General features: G+C 59.2%; 1 protein-coding gene across 1 annotated transcript; it reads left to right on the top strand.

The window, feature by feature from the left end:
- Window positions 1–3,942: 3,942 nt before the first annotated feature.
- Window positions 3,943–15,881, top strand: GRK1 (G protein-coupled receptor kinase 1). Its single transcript, XM_043478055.1, has 7 exons — window positions 3,943–4,836; window positions 7,106–7,233; window positions 8,509–8,666; window positions 9,438–9,521; window positions 11,706–11,830; window positions 13,290–13,491; window positions 14,585–15,881. Exons 1-7 carry the CDS (start codon window positions 4,147–4,149, stop codon window positions 14,881–14,883), a joined length of 1,686 nt encoding a protein of 561 aa, XP_043333990.1. The 5' UTR covers window positions 3,943–4,146; the 3' UTR covers window positions 14,884–15,881.
- Window positions 15,882–22,013: the final 6,132 nt, after the last annotated feature.

Raw genomic sequence — 22,013 nt, 5'->3', positions numbered from 1 at the left:
GACGATAGGAGGATGCCCAGGTGTCAGTGGATGATCACTGATCAGAGCAAGACCCGGGCAGATCTCAAAAGGAATCAAGACAGGAGAGTCAATACGTGTCAAGACTGGGGTGACAGAGGCTGGAATCATGGACAGGCAGTGAAGCTGCCACAGTGAAGCTGCTTCAGTGAGCAGCTGTGAGTGCGCTTGAAACAAATGGGAAAACAGAAGTAGGAAGTTTAAGGAAAGAAACCAAAGATACATAGAAGAACCAAATGGAAATTTTAGATTAAAAAATGCAGAAGCCGGACTAAAAAGCTCAAAGAATGTATTCCTCTGCAGAGGGGAGGGGAGAGGGGAAAGAATCAGTGACACGGAAAAAAAAAAGAAGTTTCCAGGTTTGAACAAACGGAGAGAAACTAGAACCAGAAAAAATTGTGCAGAGCTCGGTGCCCAGCCGTGGTAAAGACTGACGCCCGAGTCATCGGGGTCGTGCAAGGGCAGAAGAAAGGGGGGCTGAGGAGTAAACCTTCAGACCCAAGAAGCTGAGAGAACCGCTAATAGGCACCCCCAACCCATGCCACGTTGCGATCGATCTTCTGGATGGCAAAGACACACAAGACACTCCAGAAAGCAACTGCTGGAAACAAAAAGGAGTTACTTAGGTGTTAATCTAGTAAAACACGTACGGGACTTTTATACTGAGAACCACACAGTGACAGTGAGACAGAAGTCTACGCAAACGGAGGCATATTGCGCTCACAGGTTGGGAGACTCCACACACGTGTCAACACTCCCCAAACTGAGGCAGTGTTTAGCACAGTTTCTATCAACATCCAGGCAAGATCTTCTTCTGTATCTAGGGATAAGGCTACTCTGAAATTTATTTAGAAAGACCAAGGAACTAGAAAAGTTAAATATTTTATTTTTTATTTGGAATACTTACTTTTTTGGAAAATATTTTAAAAATGAAAAATAAGGTAGGAAGACTTGGTCTACTCAATTTCAAGGCTCATGATCTAAACACAGTCATCAAGACAGTGAGGGACAGAGGGACAGAGACCAATAAACACAACAGTAAACTCAGAAGTGGATTCACACACGTGCGCCCGCAGGTTTTGACATCAGTGCCAAAGAAGCTCACCGAAGCAAAGATGACCTTTTTAACACACGGAGCTGGAGCAACTGAACGCCCAGTAACCCTGACCTAGCTGACAGCTTGCAAAAAGATTAACTCAAAATGGTCATGGATTTACAGGTAAAAGTATAAAACTTTTAGAAAAAAAATTGTGAGAAAATCTTTAAGAACTAGGGTTAGACAGAGAGTCTTAGACTTAACACCAAAATCACAATCTGTAAAAGAAAGAAACTGAAAAATTGGACCTCAAATACAATAGCAGAAAAGCAAGCAGTCCAGTTAGAATATGGTCAAAAGATGTGAAGAGATATTTCACCAAAGAGGATTCATAGATGGGAAATAAACACTTGGATAAATGTTCAACGTAAGTGGCCAGTAAGGAAATGCAAATTACAACCGCAATGGGGTACCACCTATCACAAGAGCTGAAATAAAGAATAGTGACAACTCCAAACGCTGGTGAGGATGCTGAGAATCTGGGTCGTTCATATGTTGCTGGTGGGAATGTAAAATAGCAGTTGCTGTTCAGCCGCTGAGTCCTGTCTGACTCTGCGACTCCCTGGACTGAAGCACACCAGGCTTCCCTGTCCTTCACCATCTCTCAGAGTTTGCTCAAACTTATGTCCATTGTGTTGGTGATGTTATCCAACCATCTCATCCTGTGCCATCTGGGGAAAAGTTTGCCAGTTTCTTAAAAAATTAAACATGCAAATATTGCAAGTACCACGTGACCCAGAAATGTTCTTGGGCATTAATCCCAGAGAAATTGAATTTTATATCGGCATGGATATCTGTATGTTTATAGCAGCTTTATTTATGATAGCCCAAACTGGAATCAACCTAGATGTCCTTCAACAAGTGAATGATTAAGCCAGCCGTGGTCCACCCACACCGTGGAATACTACTCAGCAGTCCTGCGGGTGCGGGTAGCCACCTGCTTGCCTCCAGGGAGTCACGCTGAGTGAAAAGAGCCAGTCCCCAAAGTTACATAACGTGCGGCTCCACTCATGTGGACTTGTTGTTTCTCAGCTGCTGAATTGTGTCTGACTCTTTGAGACCCCATGCACTGCAACATATAACATTCTTGAAATGGCAGCTTTGTGGAAATGGCGAACAGCTGAGTGGTTTTCAGGGTTCAGGACAGTGTCAGGGAGGGAAGGGGGGGTTGTCCATAAACGGGGGGCCATGTGGTGTCAGGGGTCCTGAGTGCTGGCCGAGCCCACGTCGGTATACATGCGTCAATCCTGTGCTAAGTGGGGGAGGGGGCAAGGGCGTGGGGGTCTCTGCGTTTCTTCTTACAACTGCACGTGCGTCTACAGTCACTCTGAATAAAAGCTTTACTTTTGGAGAAGGGCCCGATGAGTCTGGGAAGCTCTGTGTACTCCCTCAGAGCCGGGTTTGCTCTCCAGTCCCTGAGTCCCGTGATAGACACATCTAAGGAGGGAGCTCAGAGTTCATCCAGCGGGCTTCGCTGTCCTCAGACCCTGCCTCTCGGGCTGTGTCCTGACCTCAGGCTCAGCCCCGCCCCAGGCCCACCAGAGCGATCCTTCTTTCTCCAGGTGATCTGACTGCCTGGCGCCACTGGGAGGCTGAAGCTCAGGGCAGAGTGAGAAGAGCTGAAGAAGGGACTCAGGCCCATGCATGTGCGGGGCTGCTGTCCCATCCGATCCCTGGCGGGTTAAAGAAAAGGTAAGAAGGGGTAGAAGCGGTCAGCCCAAGGTCACCTGCCAGAAGTGCCGGGCTGGATGTGCCAACCCGCCTTCTCAGTCTCAAGTCCTCTTTTCTGCCTCCCCAGATGCTGCAGAGTCCGTCGTCTCTCCCACCCCTGCAGTCTCCCTGTCCTTGCACCGTGAGGCTGGTTACCTGGCCTCTTCTCCTGGGGCGTTCTGCGTTTCTGTGGCCCTTCACCTCCTTCTTCAAACCGTCACCAGCCCCCATCACATCCTTGGCATTCTTTTCCTTCCTGTAGGTACTGAGCACCTGCTGCCTGGCTGTACCGAGGTGAGCCCCAGGTGTGTCCCAGGCGTATCTCAGGTGTGTTCTAGGCATGTCCCAAATGTGTCCCAGGTGAGCCCAGGCGAGCCCCAGGTGAGTCTCAGGTGTGTCCCAAATGTGTCCCAGGTGTGTCCCAGGCATATCTCAGGTGTGTTCTAGGCATGTCCCAGGAGTGTCCCAAATGTGTCTCAGGTGTGTCCCAGGTGTGTCCCAGGTGAGTCTCAGAGGAGCCCCAGGTGAGCCCCAGGTGTGTCCCTGGCCTCTTCAATCCCCTCTCTCCATGGGGCCTCAACCCCAGGTGCAGTTGGTGTGTCCTGTGTCCTGTTCTGTTTTCACCTGAACGCTTCTCTTGGCATTTCTGCTCCACCACCCACACAGGTGAGGGCCGGGGCTGACGAGGCGCTGATTCCTCGGCAAGAGCCGGGGCTACCTCAGGGCGAGGGTGCTGTTGTCGGTGTCAGGTCGGGACGAATGTCAGTCCTCACACTTCCGGTCCCCTGGCAGTGTCTCACCTGTGGACGTCTGGGAAGTCTATTTCTAAACCATCCTTGGCTGGTCTTCTCACTGACTGCTTTTCTAAAGACAAAAATGGCACACAGTGGGGAAAACCAACCACGTTCGTGAACTGAGTTTCCTCCTGGGCCCCGGTGCCCCCACCAGGAAACAGATGAGGTCCGGCCCGTCTGCTTGGGCCAGCGGGCTGGACAGGGCGCTCCCATGAGGCAGGGGCTCTGGAATCGTGAGGCGGGCCTGGGCCCCGCGTGTCCTTCCTCGCAGGAAGGAGTGGGCAGCACGGCCTGGCTAATCCGTCTGCGAGCAGCTTAGGGATTGTCTTTTTCTGGCACCTGCTCGCTGCCTTGCACGTCCTCCACTCTGGCCAGGATTTAGCCTGAGCTGCGTCAGCGGGCTTCCCGGGGCTCCTGCCGCCCAGTCAGCCTCCCGTCCCGAGGGCGGGGACGGGCCACAGGCCAAGGACAGCGGGTCAGGCCGGCTGGGGACGCGGGAGCGAGACGTGGAGAGGGCCCGGCGCCGGGATGGATTTCGGGTCCCTGGAGACAGTGGTGGCCAATTCGGCCTTCATCGCGGCCCGGGGCAGCTTGGATGCGAGCAGTGGCCCGGCCTCCCGGGACAGGAAGTACCTGGCCAGGCTCAAGCTGCCCCCACTGTCCAAGTGCGAGGCGCTCCGGACAAGTCTGGACCTGGGCTTCGAGGGCGTGTGCCTGGAGCAGCCCATCGGCAAGCGGCTCTTCCAGCAGTTCCTGCGGGCCCACGAGCAGCACGGGGCCGCCCTGCAGCTCTGGAAGGACATCGAGGACTACGACACAGCCGACGACACCCTCCGGCCGCAGAAGGCCCAGGCCATCCGGGCCGAGTACCTGGACCCCCAGGCCCAGCTCTTCTGCGGCTTTCTGGATGCAGAGACGGTGGCGCGGGCCCGGGAAGGGGTGGGGGACGGGCTCTTCCAGCCCCTGCTGCGGGCCGTCCTGGCACACCTAGGCCAGGCCCCCTTCCAGGAGTTCCTGGACAGCCTCTACTTCCTGCGCTTCTTGCAGTGGAAGTGGCTGGAGGCCCAGCCCATGGGCGAGGACTGGTTCCTAGACTTCAGGGTGCTGGGGCGGGGCGGCTTCGGGGAGGTGTTCGCCTGCCAGATGAAGGCAACCGGCAAGCTATACGCGTGCAAGAAGCTGAACAAGAAGCGGCTGAAGAAGCGGAAGGGGTACCAGGTGGGCTGTGCTGCTGCGGGGGCGGCCCTGGGTGGGGTCGGGCCCCTGCGCCCCCTGGTCGGGCCCGCCTGTCTGTGCAGCAGCTGAGCACCTGGCCAGAGCTGCGGGCGCGGGTGAGGCTCCACGCTGGGCCTGCAGTTAGGCTTGTCCAGCTGCTCTAAGCTTCCAGCCCCACGACTGCGACGGGCCGGGTGGCTGTCCTCCTCGAAGCACGGCCTGGGCATAGCTGGCAAGGGTGGTGTGCCACCTTGCTTGTCCTCGGTCTGTCGGCGCCCCTATGAGACACAGCAGCCAGTGCCGGGGAGGCTGGATCAGTTCCCCAGACCCCTTCTTCTGGCTTCCTAGGACTCCCTGGTTGCACAGTGAGGAGGCTGCCCAGGGCATCCCCAGGGCTGGTGCGGGGAGGCCGGGGCGCCTGGCTCAGTGCTGCCCGGGTCCCGGGGCAGGGGGCAGGGATGCACAAGGGGCAGAGGCCCCCCCGCTCTGCCTCTGGCATCAGGCTCCGTTCGGGTGGGATCAGAGAAAGCGGCTTAGTGTCTCAGATACTCATCTCCTCCACGCTCCATCCGGCACCGGCATTCCCGTGCTGGCGAGAACGGCAGCCCCCCCGCAGCACCCCGCCCAGGGCCCCCTGAAGGCGCTCTGCCCGATGGACTCTGGGGCAGCAGTGGCCCTCGGGGCCATCGACCTGCAATCTTAACCCAGCCGTTAGGGTATTAAGATGCTTCTCTCCTGGGTTCAGGAACCTTACTGAACTTTTACAAAGTAAAATCTGCCTAAGATCTTCCTATGCAGTGGAGAGAAAGGGCTTCCCAAATCAAGAAGGGCTCTTCTCCTTACCCAGCACAACTTTTAGAAGCACGTTAAATGGACTTCATAGGGTTTTAAGATGAGTGTAGAAAGTGACCTGGGGTGCAGGGTGGCTTGGGAGGGTGCTGGCCAGTGGGCCTGGCTGATCTCCATTGTCCAGAGGCCTGGATGGGAGGAGAAGGCTGGGTCTGCAGAGGCAGAGCTGGCAGGGAAGGCCGGTGCTGACAGGTGCCCAGGGACCCGTGTGACCTCAGGGGCGTTTGCAAGGCTGGTGGCAGGAGCCCCCTTGCTCGAGGCCCCAGGAACCCCGAAGTCCCTGCGCGTGACGGGTCCCTGGGCTGTATCCTGTCCCTGCGAAACGGGGCTTGTGAGGTGCGTCACACAGTTACTCGAAACCGGTCTGCTGCTGTTGTTCAGTCGCTCACTCGTGTCCGACTCTCTGCAACCCCATGGACTGCAGCACACCAGGCTTCCCTGTTCATCGCCAACTCCCAGAGCTTGCTCAAGCTCGTGTCCATTAAGTCAGTGATGCCATCCAGCCATCTCATCCTCTATCTCCCCCTTCTCCTCCTGCCCTCAATCTTTCCCAGCATCAGGGTCTTTTTCAATGAATTACCTCTTCCCATCAGGTGGTCAAAGTGTTGAAGCTTCAGCAGCAATCCTTCCAATGAATATTCAGGACTGATTTCCTTTATGATTGACTGGTTGGATCTCCTTGCAGTCCAAGGGACTCTCAAGAGTCTTCTCCAACACCACAGTTCAAAAGCATCAATTCTTCAGCACTCAGCCTTCTTATTGTCCAAATCTCACATCCATACATGACTACTGGAAAAACTATAGCTTTGACTATACAGACCTTTGTCAGCAAAGTGATGTTTCTGCTTCTTAATATGCTGTATATGTTGGTCATAGCTTTTCTTCCAAGGAGCAAGTGTCTTTTAATTTCATGGCTGCAGTCACCATTGCAGTGATTTTGGAGTCCAAAAAAACAAAATTTGTTATTGCTTCTACTTTTTTTCCTTTTATTTGTCATGAAGTGGTGATACCACATGCTATGATCTTAGGTTTTTGAATGTTGAGTTTTAAGCCAGCTTTTTCACTGTCTCTTTCACCTTCTTCAAGAGGCTCTTTAGTTCCCCTTCACTTTCCGACGTTAGAGTGGTATCATCTGCATATCTGAGGTTGTTGATATTTCTCCTGGCAATCCTGATTCCAGCTTGTGATTCATGCAGCCTGGCATTTCATATGATGTACTCTGCATATAATTTACATAAACAGGGTGATAATACACGGCCTTGTGGTACTCCTTTCCCAATTTTGAACCAGTCGCTTTGTACAACCTCTTAAAAAATATACCTGCAACTCCGTGTTTTATTGGGACATTTTCCGGTTGGTGGAACTTGGCTGTATGGGGCGGTTTTTCTTTCCTGCCTGAACCTGGGGCTCACCCGCTCCGCAGGGTGCGATGGTGGAGAAGAAGATCCTAACCAAAGTGCACAGCAGGTTCATCGTGTCCCTGGCCTACGCCTTCGAAACCAAGACGGACCTCTGCCTGGTGATGACCATCATGAACGGAGGTGACATTCGGTAAGGCACCTCTCGGCCTCGTGGGAGCGGGGCTGGAAGGGCTTGGCTGACTGTGCAGCGTCTCTGGGGCCAGAGGGGCTGCTTCCCACGTGCTGAAAATGAGTGATGAGGAGAAGCCCTGTCATCCTCAAGCCTTCCTCTCTGTCTTCTGGTTGCTAGTCCCTGAGGCGTCTGTGGTCTCAGTGAGATGTGGGGGCCCCAGGGGGTGACGGCAGAGATGGAAGCACGGTGTGGCGACGTTGGCCATCAGCCCGCAGGGAGGACCAGAGGGTCTGGATTTGCGGGAGACCCGGGGGCCCGACCCTGGGCTCTTGGCGGGGAAAGGACCTGCCGGTCAGCTGGGCAGCTCGGGCACTCTTGGCCAGCGCTGGTCTGTGAGACGGGGATAAAGATAAATACCGGTGGTCCATGCCTGCTGTGGAGAGTCAGCTAGGGCCTCTGAGACACTTAAGGACTCACACGTCCCTCCTGAGGGTGTGGGGCCGTTGCTGGGCCCCGGCCCCTGTCCAGGTTCTCCTGCATTGAAACTTGGCCTGGTGAGTTGTTGGTCCCCTCTCCAGGTGAGGGGCTGAGGCTCTGGCTGAGTCACCTGCATGCATTCATGGAGGAGGAGCGAAGGGTCTGGAGCGTGCAAACAACAAGAGAAGGACCCTGACGCTCCGCCTGCCTCACCCGCCCACCACGCCCTGCAGGGTGCTGGGGTGGCAGTGTGGCATCGGCGTGCACGTCAGCCTGCACGCTGCACCGTGCCACGCTGGGCGAGGCTGCCCGCCTCACCCTGTCCCGGCGTACCCCCGGCTGCAGCACGCTGCCTGCGTGGCGCGGCCCTGTTACACTGCGTTATATTCTATTATTCCGCACCGTACTCCGTTGTACCAGGCTGCACCCCGTGCTGGAGCAGGCTCCTAGGCTCTGGGTCAGCTGCTCGCGTCGCACGGGCCTCGGGCTGGTCACGGCCTGCCTGCACCTCCCTCTGCCTGGCTCCTTCGCTGGTGGCTGTAAAGTGGCTTTGGGGCCCGTTTCCCAGCCCTGTGGGCCGGGGCGGTGGGGGCTGGGAGAACCGCCTGCTTCTGCTGGTAGTGGCTCTGGAGCTAGACGAAGAGGACGAAGGGGGCGAGGACACTGGGGCCAGGGTCCCAGCTCTGCCGCGGGCTCCTCAGGCGGGACGGCCTCAGCCCTCACCGTTCCCCCAAGATATTGCTTCCTGTCAGAACTGTGGGCCCGTGGCTTGTGGCTGTGCCAGAGACGCACGGACTCTGCGCGGTCTGCCCCCAGGTACCACATCTACAACGTGGACGAGGAGAACCCCGGCTTCCAGGAGCCTCGCGCCGTCTTCTACACGGCCCAGATCGTCAGCGGCTTGGAGCACCTGCACCAGCGGAACATCGTCTACCGAGACCTCAAGCCCGAGAACGTGCTGCTGGACGATGACGGTGCGGCAGGCTCCCGGCCTGGCCTCCCCTCCCTGCCCTCCTGCCTCCCGGCCCAGCCTCCCCTCCCTGCCCTCCTGTCTCCCCTCCCTGCTCTCCTGGCCTCCCCGCCCAGCCTCGCTCCCCTCCTGCCTCCCTCCCCTGACTCCCCTCTGCAGCCTGACGAGTCATCAGTAGGGGAGGGACCAGCTTTGATAAATGCTTGTTATAGTTCCACAGCACAAAGACCCAGCTGACGTCTGTTTATTGTTTGTTCAGTGATTATCCCCAGGGGAAATCCGGAGCGTGACTGGGCGCCCAGGGCTGCAAGGAGTTGTTCCAGGCATCAGGAGCGTGTGGAGCTGTTAGTAAACAGTTAGGGCCATGGCCGAGTCCTCACTCATCACGTTCCTTGCTGCCTCTGTGAGGAGTCAAACTGGGCATCTTATCACAAAGCAACTCCCGAGGCCGAGGCCTCCTGCAAGTGACTTTAGGGTCCCCTCCCCATCAGAGGCTGAGGGACACTCGCTGTCCCCACAGGCCAAGGCTGCAGAGCTCAAAGAAGAGGCTGGCTGGGGGCCGGTGCCCCGGACTCCAGGCAGGCGCTGCTGGGCGCCCCCGTCTGTCCATGGCGAGGAGTGGGGTCTCCTGTGTGTGCCTGTGCTGTGCTTGTGAACGCATGCGTGCCTGGTGTGCGTGTGTGTGCAAAGCTGGCCAAGGCTTCCACGGCTCCAGGAAGACTGCGGGCCTCTGTTCGTGGGGCTGTAGGTGACTTGAGCTGTGTTTGCTCTCCAGGCAACGTCCGCATTTCCGACCTTGGGCTGGCCGTGGAGCTGAAGGAAGGGCAGACCAAGACCAAGGGCTATGCGGGGACCCCAGGTGAGGGCTCTCTGGGGGCGCAGCCTCTCTGGGGGCAGGGGCAGGGCCCATCCTGGGGTCCTGTGGCCTGGGGTGGGGGCATGGTGAACGCTGGGGTGTCAGAAAACTGCTCCCTCACCACAGAGTAGGCAGGGAAACAGCCAGGGGCCTGCACAGCTGTGCGGAAGTGGCACCCCGCCCACCCTTGGAGACAGAAGCCTCCCAGCGCCGCCGTGGACAGAGCCTGGGGTCTGCGCTGAGGGCGGCAGGGCAGAGGGAAGGGGCACTGGGCGGGGCTGGGCAGGGGCTCAACTGCGGGCATCCCAGGGGGCAGACGGGGAGATGGCCTCGGGGGGTGCCCGGCTCACCCCTCCCCACGCCTCATGGCCACAGGGAGGCCGTGCAGTAGGGGGGCTGACCTTGTCCAGAGCGTGTGTGTGTGTTCACACGAGCGTGCCTGGGGGGTCCTGCCTGCATCCCCTCTCACCCCTGGCAGGTGGGAGCAGAGGCTTCACAGCGAGGGATGGCGTGGAGGTCTCACCGCCAGGCACCCAGACTCACAAGCAGACCGCCATGCCCTCCCTGCTCCCGATGGCCCTGGGTTTCTGCAGGCTTTCTCAGCAAATCTGCTCCTTCCCTGCGTACTCAGCTCTGGGGAAAGAGAGGGCCTGGGCCCGGGGCCTATGGGCTTTGTTCTGCCCCATCCTGTGCTCTCAGCTCCTTTGGGGGCTGTCTGTCCCCACGGTAGGTCTTTCTCATCTAGGGCTTTATTTAGGAAAAGGTTCTGTCTTGAATTTTCCGGATCCTGGGCCAGATCTCAGGTTCCTCCCTGGGCCTGAGTGTGTGAGGGAGCCGCCTCTCACCTCTTCCTGGGACTCGCGTCCTTAGGAGAACACCGCAGGGGCCCCTCCCCGGGGCCAGGACGGAGCCCGCTGGACCGCAGGTGTGGCCCGCCCTGCTTGCGGGAGGCCCTGCTGGCCGCCAGGGGGCGCCAGGCCTGGCCGGGCAGGCGCTCCGTCTGACCTCTGAGGTCAGGCGCCGGGTGTGACCGCGAGCAGCCCCGCAGGGCCTGGGGTCAGGGGCGTCCAGTGAGGCCTCACGGAGCCCTCCGTACCTTCTTCCCCGGCCCCGCTCCCTCCAGCCCCGGCCAGCCGCAGTCCACCCAAGTGGGGACTCGCGTGGCCCCGCCGGGGCGAGAGGGAGACGGGAGGGTCCCCCCGAGGAGCTGACGCCCGGACGGCAGCCCTGTTCACTCGTCCTTCCTTCACGCGGCGGCTGTCACCGTCACCACTGAAGACCGCGTCTGTGGGTCCGAGCGGGTGGCGCGGAGGGCAGGGGCCAGCGGGCTCTCTGCCGCCGGGGCGCTGCGTCTCTGCGGGGCCTCCGCCTGGACGCTTCCACGGAGAACAGTGGTTGGTGAACGTGTCTTTCTTGCGTCTGCGGCACCTGGACGGCAGTGTGATTCCCTGATGAGTGGCTGCGTTCGGGGCCAGTGATTCATCTGAACTTCACCTGCAGCCCCTGGGAGAATGTCCTGTGGTCACGCCCCCTTGGGAACTCGCCATAAACACGGGCAGATTCTGCGGGGCTCAGAGAGGCCAGAAATAGACACACGTTCAGCTTTGGTTTGGGGGGACATCCAGTCATCCAAGCAGAGAAGCCCCCGACTTCCCGAGCACCCCCTGCCCCAGGAGTGCCCCACGGGCCCCAGATGCTGCCTGTCCACCTCCCCAGGTGCCAGGCTGGCCTCGGTACTGGGCACGCAGGGCTGGAGGCTGGGGCGGGCTCCAGGGTGCCCCCTTCAATCCTTGGGGCCTGGCACGTGACCCCAACCCCCCAGAGGTGGAAAGCACAGGCCACTAGCGTCCAGTCCGCTCTTTGGACACTGGGACTCTGGCCTTTCCTTTTGGGCCCCTTTGGGCAGCAACCGAGCGCCTGCCTCTGATCACAGACCCGCTGACTTGCAGGCCCCTCGCGAGCCCCAGACATCCGCTCCCTCTGCTGTGGGCGCCAGAGTGGGGCAGACCCGCCCTGGGCGGGGGCTCTCTGCTGGGAGCAGCCGTGCCTAGGGGACACTCAGGACGGGGGGCACCTCCCGGGGGCGGGGGTCTGCCCATGTGTCACAGTGCAAGGACGCTGCTGGTTCCAGGGAGCCGGGGTGTCTGCTCCTCTTGCTGGCCGCTGAGTCCCTCTTTTCCTGCCCAGGGTTCATGGCCCCCGAGCTCCTGCAGGGGGAGGAGTACGACTTTTCCGTGGATTACTTCGCGCTGGGCGTCACACTGTACGAGATGATCGCGGCCAGAGGGCCCTTCCGAGCCCGCGGAGAGAAGGTAGGCGCGCCAGCGGTCCTGTGTGTGGGGCGTCACGGGGGCAGCGCCCCCCACTGACCTGGCGGTGGCCCTCCATGGGGGAGCACTAGGCTCTCGGGGCAGGTCCGCCCTGGGCAGGAGGGGGACATGGTGACGTCATCCCTGGTCTCCAGACGCCAGCCCTGCCCCAGGAGCAGCTCGGCCTGGGGGCTGTCCTCCCCGGTGCTGACCGCAGGCCCTGCTCCAGGCACGGCAGCATCCCCGGGTGTCCTGGGGCAGTGGGCACTGAGGGGCTCTGGGCCGGGCCTCCCTGGCCCACTCCTGTCCTGGGGTGGCCCATCGCCTCCCTGGGGCGCTCTGCCCTGCCCAGCAGGGCCGTGAGCAGAGGCGTCCAGAGGCCCCGTCCATGTTCAGAACAAGAAAAGCAAAGCAGCCTGTCCATGGGTGCCACACCACCCAGCTTGGAGCTGGGGTGAGGAGGCCTGGGGTGGACGGCACTTTAGATGAGGCTCGTCATCTGTGCCCGCGGCCCCTCGGCTTGGCTGGAGGTCTCAACCGTCCATCTCTTCTGCTTGACAACCCCATGGCACCCCTACTCAGTCCCACGCCTCTCCCCGAGACAGTTGCGAGAACAAACCGGGTCCCCCAAGAGTGAGGACCTCCCCCTTGACAAACGCGCAGGGCTGTTCTGTGTCTGCACCTCTGCCTTGAACCAGCGAGTCTCCTTGACCTTAGCTCAGAAGAGCAGCATAGAGCAGCAGGATGGGGTCCACACTGGCCTCGGGACTTAAGCCCCCTCAGGGCCTGTGTCGAGCCCACAGCCCTGCCAAGGTCCCTGTGTTCTGGGGAAAACCAACATAAGGAGCTTTTATGAGAAAGTGAACTATCATTGTCTGTCCATTGTCTGGTCCATCGTGGTCCCTCTGAATATTCTGTGGTCCACCCTTGGTCTGTTCATTGGTGAGGAACCCTGGATACACCCATGACATGGAAAGGTCTCGAACCTGTCACGGTGAATGCAAGAATGTGGACCTGGAAGAGTGACTCTAGATGCTCCCACCCCTGTGAAGTTTTAGGAGTTTCAGGAAGGGCAAATCTGACCAACAGGAAGAGGCCCAGTCAGCGTTTGGCTGCGGTGGGGTAGAGAATTCCGGGGCGGTTGTCAGGGAGCTCCCTGCTGATGGAGCCACTGGAAGTGGCCGCTCTGCTCTGGGGAGCTGGCTTGAGCTGTGGCCCCATGGACCCCGTGGACGCCTGCCCCTCAGCAGCTAGAGGGGATGTCGTGGGGGTGCAGGTCTCCACCTTCAGGGTTTCGTGCCCTGACCACGAGGCTGAGCCAGTCTGTAGGAGGGTGGTGTGCGCCCCTCCTGAGGCTGGGCCGCCTGGGCCGTGGCACAGCTGTCTGCAGCTGCGGGGGGCCTGGGCGGCGGGAGGGGCCCCGCGCTGTGACTGGGTGGATGGTGCTGTGCCCGCCGTGCAGGTGGAGAACAAAGAGCTGAAGCAGAGGGTCCTGGAGCAAGCAGTCACCTACCCCGACAAGTTCAGCCCAGCCAGCAAGGACTTCTGCGAGGCGCTGCTGCAGAAGGACCCCGAGAAGCGCCTGGGGTTCCGGGACGGCTCCTGCGACGGGCTCCGCACGCACCCCCTCTTCAGAGACGTCAGCTGGCGGCAGCTGGAGGCCGGTACTGCCCGCGGGGGGCTGGGGCTGGGTGAACCCTGCGACTGCCCCGTCCCATGGGCATCCAGAAGCTCATTGTGAAGCCAGCAGGGCAGGTGGCCTGGGCAAAACCCCAGCACCTCTGCCCGACGGTGCCACGGACCCTGCCCCTGATCGTTACAACAAGCCCTGGACTGCACCTTCTTGGGTTGGGCCTCGGGCACCCTCAGAGGCAGCACGGGTTGGACAGGTCTTGTTGAAGGCGCCCTGACCCACCTTTGTGCCAAGCACCCGAACCCGTGGCTGGGTGCTTCCTTTAAGGAACCCACGAGCCAAGTCAAGCGGGATTTCTCCAGTCATCATCCAACCCGGGTTTGCTGCCGGGTCTTTTACGAGCAGGTGCAAGTGAGCGTGTGCATGTGTGAGTGTGTGCACTTTATGAGTGTGTGCACATGTGAGTGTGTGCACATGTGTCTGAGGGAGAGACACGTGGGACCCACCACACCCCCCGAGTCACATCCCAGGAGCTCGAGCCTGTGACCCCACAGCCCAACGCTCTCTTAGGAGTCACCTTTGAGGGAAGGGTCGGGTGGAGGCAGCCCCAGCTGAACCGAAGGTGCTGGCACCCAGGGAGCTACCCAGACCAGCCCTGGGCAGGGTTGGCGGTGTGCAGGGGGCCCGGCAGCCTGAGCGGTCAGGACCTGGGAAGCTGGAGCTGGACGTTTGTCCCAAGGCCACACCTGGCCGGGCTGACGCGGCCTGGGGTCCACGCAGACGAGGGTGGGGCGAGAGGGCAGGCGTTTATCCTGAGCGTCTGGGTCCACCTGCAGGCCGGAGCCCGGTGCAGGGCCGGGGTCATGGCGGGGTGGGGGTGGTGAGGCGGGGACGGTGCCCACCTTCCTTATGGGCTTCTGAGGAGGGCGGAGGGGGCGGCAGGTTCTGACGACAGGAGTCCGGACCGGACTGAGTGTCCAGCCTTGCTCGGCACCCTGGGAGGGGCGCGCACGGCTCGTCTCTGCCAGGGCAGCGTGGCGGAGCTCAGACACATGGGGCTCTCTGCAAGCAGCCCCCCGTCCCTGGCTGTCGGCTTAGGCCCGGGGTCTCCTGTCCCCCCACAGGGATCCTGACCCCGCCCTTCGTCCCGGACTCCAGGACTGTCTATGCAAAGAACATCCAGGATGTGGGTGCCTTCTCCACGGTCAAGGGCGTGGCCTTTGACAAAGCGGACACGGAATTCTTCCAGGAGTTCGCCTCGGGCACCTGCCCCATACCCTGGCAGGAGGAGATGATCGAGACAGGCATCTTCGGGGACCTGAACGTGTGGCGGCCCGACGGGCAGATGCCGGACGACATGAAGGGCGTCTCTGGGCAGGAGGCAGCCCCCTCGTCCAAGTCGGGCATGTGTCTGCTTTCCTAGGCTGGCCACGGTGCCCAGTGGGTCAGCGAGCCCTCCCACCAGCCGCTCAGCACGGGAGGAGAAGGCCGGTCCAGCCAGACCTCCCACACCGGGTCAGGGGCGCCAGTGGGAAACAGTACACTTTTTGGCGCCACTTCTCTCAGAAAGGATCCAGCTTTGGTTCCTGGGTGGAGTCCCCCATGATGCACGGCTCACCAGGGTGCAAGCTGGCAGTGGTTTGGGCAGCGGGAGAGGGGCTGGGCTGGGGTTCCTGGCACCTTCACGGGGGCTTGCCAGGCCCTGGCTTCTCTGGGCTGGCGTAAAGGTTGGCAAACGCTGGCCTCAGGGCTTGTGGGCCCCCCGGAGAGGCCGGACCGGAGGCCTGGCCTGTCTCCCTCACTTCCCAGCTCCTGGACCCACCGCAGCCGCCCGCTCACTGGTGGGGCTGGGCTGGTCCCTACCTGCACATCGGGGGCGCTGAGTCCCAGGTGTCGGGGAGGAGGGAAGGGTGTAGGGCCCGGGGGTAGACTGGCCGCGGCTTCCTTTCCTCCTGAGACCATCTCCCGCTGACGACACCTGCGTGCGAACCCTGACGACACCTGCGTGCGAACCCGCGCGTCTGGGCAGCTGGGGGCAGAGCTGTCTCCCTGCAGGCCTGCTCCAGCCCCCTTGCTGCCTCTGGGCCTGCAGAGCCTGGCCAGCTCTGGGCCGGCCTGGCTTTGTGGGGTTGGCTGCCTGATGGCCAGGGCAGACCCCTCCCTCAGACCACGTCAGTGCAGTTAGCGCCCCCGCCACCTGCGGCCCCGCAGCCTTGGGAGAGGTGATCCTGAGAATTCGGACCTTGGAGGCTGTGGCTTGGCCACTGGGAACCGTCGGCCCTGTCTGTCTGGAGCTGCTTCTCCGGTGGGTGTGGGTCAGATGGCTGTCCATCAACGCGAGAGGGCAGCCTGCTGGTGAGGATGTTTCAAGTGTGTCTTTGGCCCCTTTTGCACCGAGGACATTAAAGCCCTTCCATGATGAATAAACCCGCAGGATGGGTCTCTCTCCTGTGCGCTGGTCACAGAACGTCCTGGAAGGGCCCGGCAGAGCCGTCTGGCGCTCCTGGTCTATGACCTGGAACTGCCACCCAGACACTGATGCTGGCTTTGCGTCCTAGGACAGGACACCGTCATCTGATGGCTGTAGACCTCAGTCCCCTATGGCAGGGGCAGGAAATGCCACTTTTGGCCTTTCTCAACCCATTTCATCTGCTCCATGCCCCCATGGCCTGAACAGGGTGATTTAACCCTCAGGGGCCGGAAGTGGCCTGATGGGGAGTCAGCACTCCCAGGAGGGACCCCCTGCCTTCCACTTGCGCTTGGACAGCCAGACAACTGGGGTACAGCTGAACTCACATAAACAACAAGCAACATTTTTACGTGTGTCCCAAATATTGCATGGGACATACTTACACTAAAAACTTATTCAGTACTTTTGGCATTTTAAATCTGGCACAGCTGTGGCAGACGATACACTCCACCTTCGGATCAGCAGTTATTCCAGTAACTAGCGGGTCTGTGTGGACACAGTCACAGAACCATCAGACTGGACCTCAGCTATCTCTCTCTCGTGGTCTGCTCTGGGACCCCGCCACCCACACAGGCAGCAAAAGTCCTGTAGTCACCCTACTGTTATTTTAAAAACTTTAAAAACTTAAACTATCACATAGAAAAAAATGAATCACCAAGGCCCACACTGATGGCAGGCTTCCCCGCAGGCGGTAGGAGCGAGGGCCCTGGTGCGCCCCCCCCCCCCCTCGCCCCACCGGCCCCCTCCCCGCCCCGCCCCGCCCCCTCGCCCCGCCGGCCCCCTCCCCGCCCCGCCCCGCCCCGCCCACTCTGCAGACACCCTAAGCAGCGCCCAAAGCACAAACTTAAACTCCCCATTGTGAGGTTGGGACTCTGATCCCTTTGCTCGTCTTTCCCAGCTGAGCTGCAGGGATGGCCTCCCGCTCCCGGCCAGTCGAAACCCCGGCCCGGGCTGAGGCGAGGGGAGGGGCACAGAGAGGCTCCTGGTCGTGCTCACGGTGACGCTTCGCGAGTCTTCGGGACCTCTGCCGGGGGCTGTCTCGGTGCAGACCCCCTGACCAGGCAGGCCTGGCGGGGTCTCGCTGTTACTCCAGCTGTCCTCCGCCACGCTGGGCAGGGGACAGGCCACCCAGCCCAGATAACAGGGCTGCCAGTGGCCTCCAAACGCAGCAGCAGTAGCTCAACCGTCTGCCTTGGGCGGGTGACTGCGGCCTGGGTCTTCGGACCGCTCCCCCAGGAGAAGCCCTCATCTCTGGCTCCCTTGATCCTCTGCGCTCGATCCTCAGGATCCCTGCAGGGAGCAGGGGTGGGCCCTGGGGCCCTGTGGGCGTCTCCACACCCGGAGCCCAAGGAGATGCCCCTCTTCCACCCTGCCATGTGCTCTGATGAGACTGTGTAAGAATGTCCCCCACTGCCCCCCACCCCCACTGAGCATATTTCCTTATTGACCTGGAGAAGCTGAAAATGACTTCACTGAGACTTTTGTTTGTATTAATAAAAAACAAAACATGCAATTTCTATCCAAGTAAGTAGAAAAGGGTAAAAATAGAGTTTAAAAATAGGGATGCACTCTCTAGATTGTGCTATGGTCCTGGTGCACACTCTCCTTCAAAATCAGATGCACATGCAGGTGCACACGGATACACACGTACACACAAATACATGTGAACACATGCATAGATATATGCACAAGCATGCACATCCACACACACATGTATATACACAAGTATACAACAAACACACAGACATATACATTTATAAGACACACACACGCACACACTCATGCACTCACATGCATACATATGCACATATATACACTCATGTGCACACATGCGCGCACACTCACACACACATGAACACATACATGCACACACATGAACACTCATACACACACATGCACACACAAGCACACTCATGCACACACATGCACATGTGCACACACACGCACACTCATGGACACTCATGCACACATGTGCACACAGATGCACATGCGTACAGTCATGAACACATGCACACAATAGCTGCATGCACACTCATGCACACACATGCACACTCATGCACACACGCATACATACTTTGTCCCCATCTCTCTCTAGATCCAGAGTTGCTGGCACAGCCCCGCAGCCTCCACGTCTGCATGCTCTGCTCTGCTCCCCATCTGGGCAGGTCCCGGTAGCTCGTCAGGCCCTACTGTGTATACACATAAATCCCCTTTTTTTCTGAAGCTGCGTCCCAATATTGTCTGAGTGGAGCTGAGGCCCGGGAGAGGCAGAGCTGCCTTGAAGGAGGCCCTCCCCCGAGGGCATCTCCATGGAGATTCTGGTGATATGAGCTGATTCTGATAAATACAATAACTAAACATAACTGCTAATAATCATGCAACCTGAGCTCAGCGAAGGCTGAGGTCACCTCCTCTTACTTCATGACAGGACCAGCTCCTCCGCAAGTGTCCAGACCTGCAGGTTGGGCCTGAGTGAAAACCTAGCATCCACCTTACAGGCCATCTGCCAGCCAAGAGAAGAATAATTTGAAAGGAAAACCTCAATTTGAAAGCATAAGATTAAAATAAATATTAGTTAGGCTCTCAGGCTTTATGCAGACAATTTCAAATGAAGATTAAATAGGCTTGATTTGATTTTGGAGAAACCAAACCTCACTCCCACAGTGAGAGGGAACAAGGGTTTTGCAGGTCAGCCGCCTTTCGTCCAAGATGCAGGGCTGTGGGGAGAAAGCTTATCAAGGCCCAGGGCCTGAGATGATGGGGGCAGTCGGCCTGGGGGGCTCCCTGTCCCAGCTGTTTGCCAGGCCCTGCGGGTCCAGGTCACCGGGGGCGGCTGCCTTTCCCTGGCACGTCAGAGTTTGATAAGGGCCGTGGGCGGGAGGCCAGGCCTGTGGGGGGCACGGCTCTGCCCACACAGGCATCGTCCTGCACGTCCAAGGAGAGAGCGGATCCCAGGCCTGGAAGGCACCCTCCCTCTGGGGAGTCGGGAGTCGGCTTCCCATGGGAACTGTGCGCCTGAAAGGTGAGCCCCCTGCTCAGGCTCATTAGGGGCTGGGAGATCACCGTTACAGGCTTTCTTGCGAAGCCCAGAGTGTTCGTAACTTAATCTGTTCGTGTCCCCGAGAGCGTCTCCTGTCTGGCCTGTGCCTCACTGCCTCACCGGGCACGGGCGGGGCCGTGTCTCCTGGCCTCCCGTCTGCATTATTCATTCCCCAGCTCCGCAGGGTGATCGGTTACAGCCGTGCTCTGCGGCCTGCCCCATGCCAGCTCCTGGGCTCTGGACCAGGCTGCCACACACGCTCCCTCGGTGACGAGGGTCCCGCCGGCACGGGGCCGAGGACCCCTGCATCTGGACCCCACCAGGCCTGCGGCTGCCAAAGGGGTTCCCCGGCTGATTCGTGGGGGTCTTCTAATGCCTCTCTTTTCAGGGCTGGCCCTGGTTTCAGAGCCTGCTGACACCTCTCTGCTCAGACAGATGGAGGTGACGGGTCCTCCTGGGGCAGGGCTGGGAGGACCCCGCGGAGAGGGGTGCATCCACAGGGGCGCCCACTGGGGTGGGAGCAGTGTCGAGAGGGCGGGGCCGCCCTCATTCGGCCTCTGTGCTCACGGTGTTACTGGGTGCCTGTCGTGAGCCAGACGCGGTTCTAAGCAGGGCCTCAGTGAACCTGGTTTCCTAACAGGACTGAGTGGGCACCGGGCTCACCTGCCCACCACCCCCACGGGCAGTGTCGAGGGCTCATCCTCCCTTCTCGGGCGGCCGGCCAGCCATGCACTTTTAAGTCTCCTTGATTGTAATTCAAGTAATGAAGTTCTAGACTCTTATTCCTCTGCCCTGTTCCAGCTGGAGCCATGAAATCTACCCTCCGAGGAGGGAGGCCTGGGGTGGGGTGGACAGGCAGGCGCCCCTGGACTCTTCCTGTCTTTGGTTTCTCCAAAGCCGAAGCCCAGGTAACTGAGAGGCAATGGCCAGAAGGTGAGGGGAGCTCGGCCAGCGCTGGGCCACCCTGGGCCCAGCAGCTCTGGGTGGCCCCCGCTGTGGCCTGGACGCCCACCCTCTTTCCAGGCGGGGAGGCGGCAGCAACACCAGCCATCCGAGCCCAGTGGGGAGAGCCGGCGGCGTGGACCGAGAGCCTCTGTGACAGAGCACGCCTAGAGGGAGCAGGGGCCAGCCAGACGGGCGTGGACCTCCGCCGTGGGGGTCATGAGGACAGGCCAGGCCCTGGGAGGATCTGCTCCTCTTCCTGCTGTCTGGGGCTGAGCAGGCCTCCTATCATCTCCTCCATGCTGGACGGGTCTCCAGGGGCAAAGGGGGTCTCCTCGTGCTGGAAAGAGTCCCCCCACTGCCACCCAGGCATGAGGGAGACCCAGGAAGACCTCACCATCTGGAATCCTCGGACTTGATGGTGATTTCTCATCCTCCCAACAGCCCTGCTCCCAGGGCCCCTGGAAAGCTGCCCCCCCAACAGGCTGGAAGCAACATGGCCCCCCTAACCTTGCACCCCCTCCCCCATCAGCATCCTCTTGCCCCGAAAGCCTGGTACCCAGTCCTGCTGCTCACGGGCCACCCGGGCCCCTCAGATTTCTCTCTCCAGGGGCTCTGGTTTGAGTTCCGGGCGCTGGGATTATTAATGGCGCCCAGGGGGTTCCGGTGCGAGACAAGGTCGCCACACTGGTCATCAGGAGGCCTCGGTCTCCCCTGGGGCCAGGCCATACCCCTGGGGATTCCCATTTCTCCTCCAGTGACGGTTCTCACGAGTGCTATCGTCATCATCTGCTCTATGTTTTATAATAAAACAACAGCATGTTTTATTTCTCCTACTTCTCACCTTTAAAGCTCTTAAAGGGCAGGTCTGTATAACTTATCTTCATGGTTCTCTTAGTATCTTGAACATAGAGGAAATTCAATAAATATTTGTTGAGTGCATGAACAAAAGATTAAATGTCTGTAGTCAGGTAAATACATGCTTTCCTATTTGGAGGACGTAATTATACCTTGAAATAGGACTGACCTGGCTCATATCTTGTTTCTGCCACCAACCAGCTACTTGACTTTAGACAAGTTATTCAAACTCTTGGTGCCTCGGTTTCCTCATTTGTGAAATGGGTAGAATATTATACCAATTAACGAAGGGAGATGTGAGCAGGGTGAAGTGTCTGATATGTGTTCAACTAGCATCATCCTCGTCTCTGACCTCCACCTGCCAATCCCACCTGAAAGGTGAATCCAGGTTGGCTCAGGGCCTCTGGGTGAGACCCTCTGAGGGGATGTGGGCTGTTTCTGGAGGGAGTGGGGACCTGAGTTCAGGTGAGGGCAGTGGAGGTAGGGAACCTTAGAGTCTTCAAACATTTCACACACAGCAGGAAGGAACCTGGTGCTAGGGGTCATGACTGTTTTAATCAATTATCTTCTTAATGTCAGTAATAATTGGTCCAGACCCTCTGACTGTCCTCAGACCAGTAGAAGATAGATTTCCTCATCTTCTCATAATTGCCTTTGCAAGAGCTAAATTAAATTATGTTTCAAAAATACCCCGATCCCAGACTATGGCTCCCTGCAGAGTTGGGCTGGACACAGGCGTCCTCAGGCCGAGGCGGGGACACCAGGGTCGGTCAGCGTCATCAGCCTCAGACCCAGTCATGCTGTTTGGGCTCGTGAGGGGGAGTCTGGGGTGGATTCTAATGATGCCCGCCCCAGGTGCACACGCAGAGTCTGCTCTGGTCACGTCCATCTGCCTCCTGGGCCTCGGTTTCCTCACCTGGGTCGGGAGGGGGGTCCGGGACCCCCGATGGGGTGCCTCGGGGGTACCCAGACACCTGCCGTGCTCCTCAGGATCCCCTGCTCAGGGGGCCCAGAGACAATTTCCAAAGACCTGCCCAGCTGCAGTGGCATCTAAAGCCTCCTGCAGGAAATGTATTTACTGGAGAAGGTATCACTTCTGGCAACACGAGCACATTCTTTAAGAATGGTTTCAGCAGACCTTTGGGACAACAGACACAGAATGAGGCCCGTGTGGCTGTCCCACCACCCGCACCCCCGCCCTGCTCTGTGCCACGGTCACCGTCCCTGGACCTGAGCCTCCTTG

Source organism: Cervus canadensis, chromosome 9, assembly GCF_019320065.1.
Source record: "Cervus canadensis isolate Bull #8, Minnesota chromosome 9, ASM1932006v1, whole genome shotgun sequence".
NCBI lineage: Eukaryota > Metazoa > Chordata > Mammalia > Artiodactyla > Cervidae > Cervus > Cervus canadensis.
Note: the sequence above shows the minus strand (reverse complement) of the source record. Positions and strands in the feature narration are given on the sequence as shown.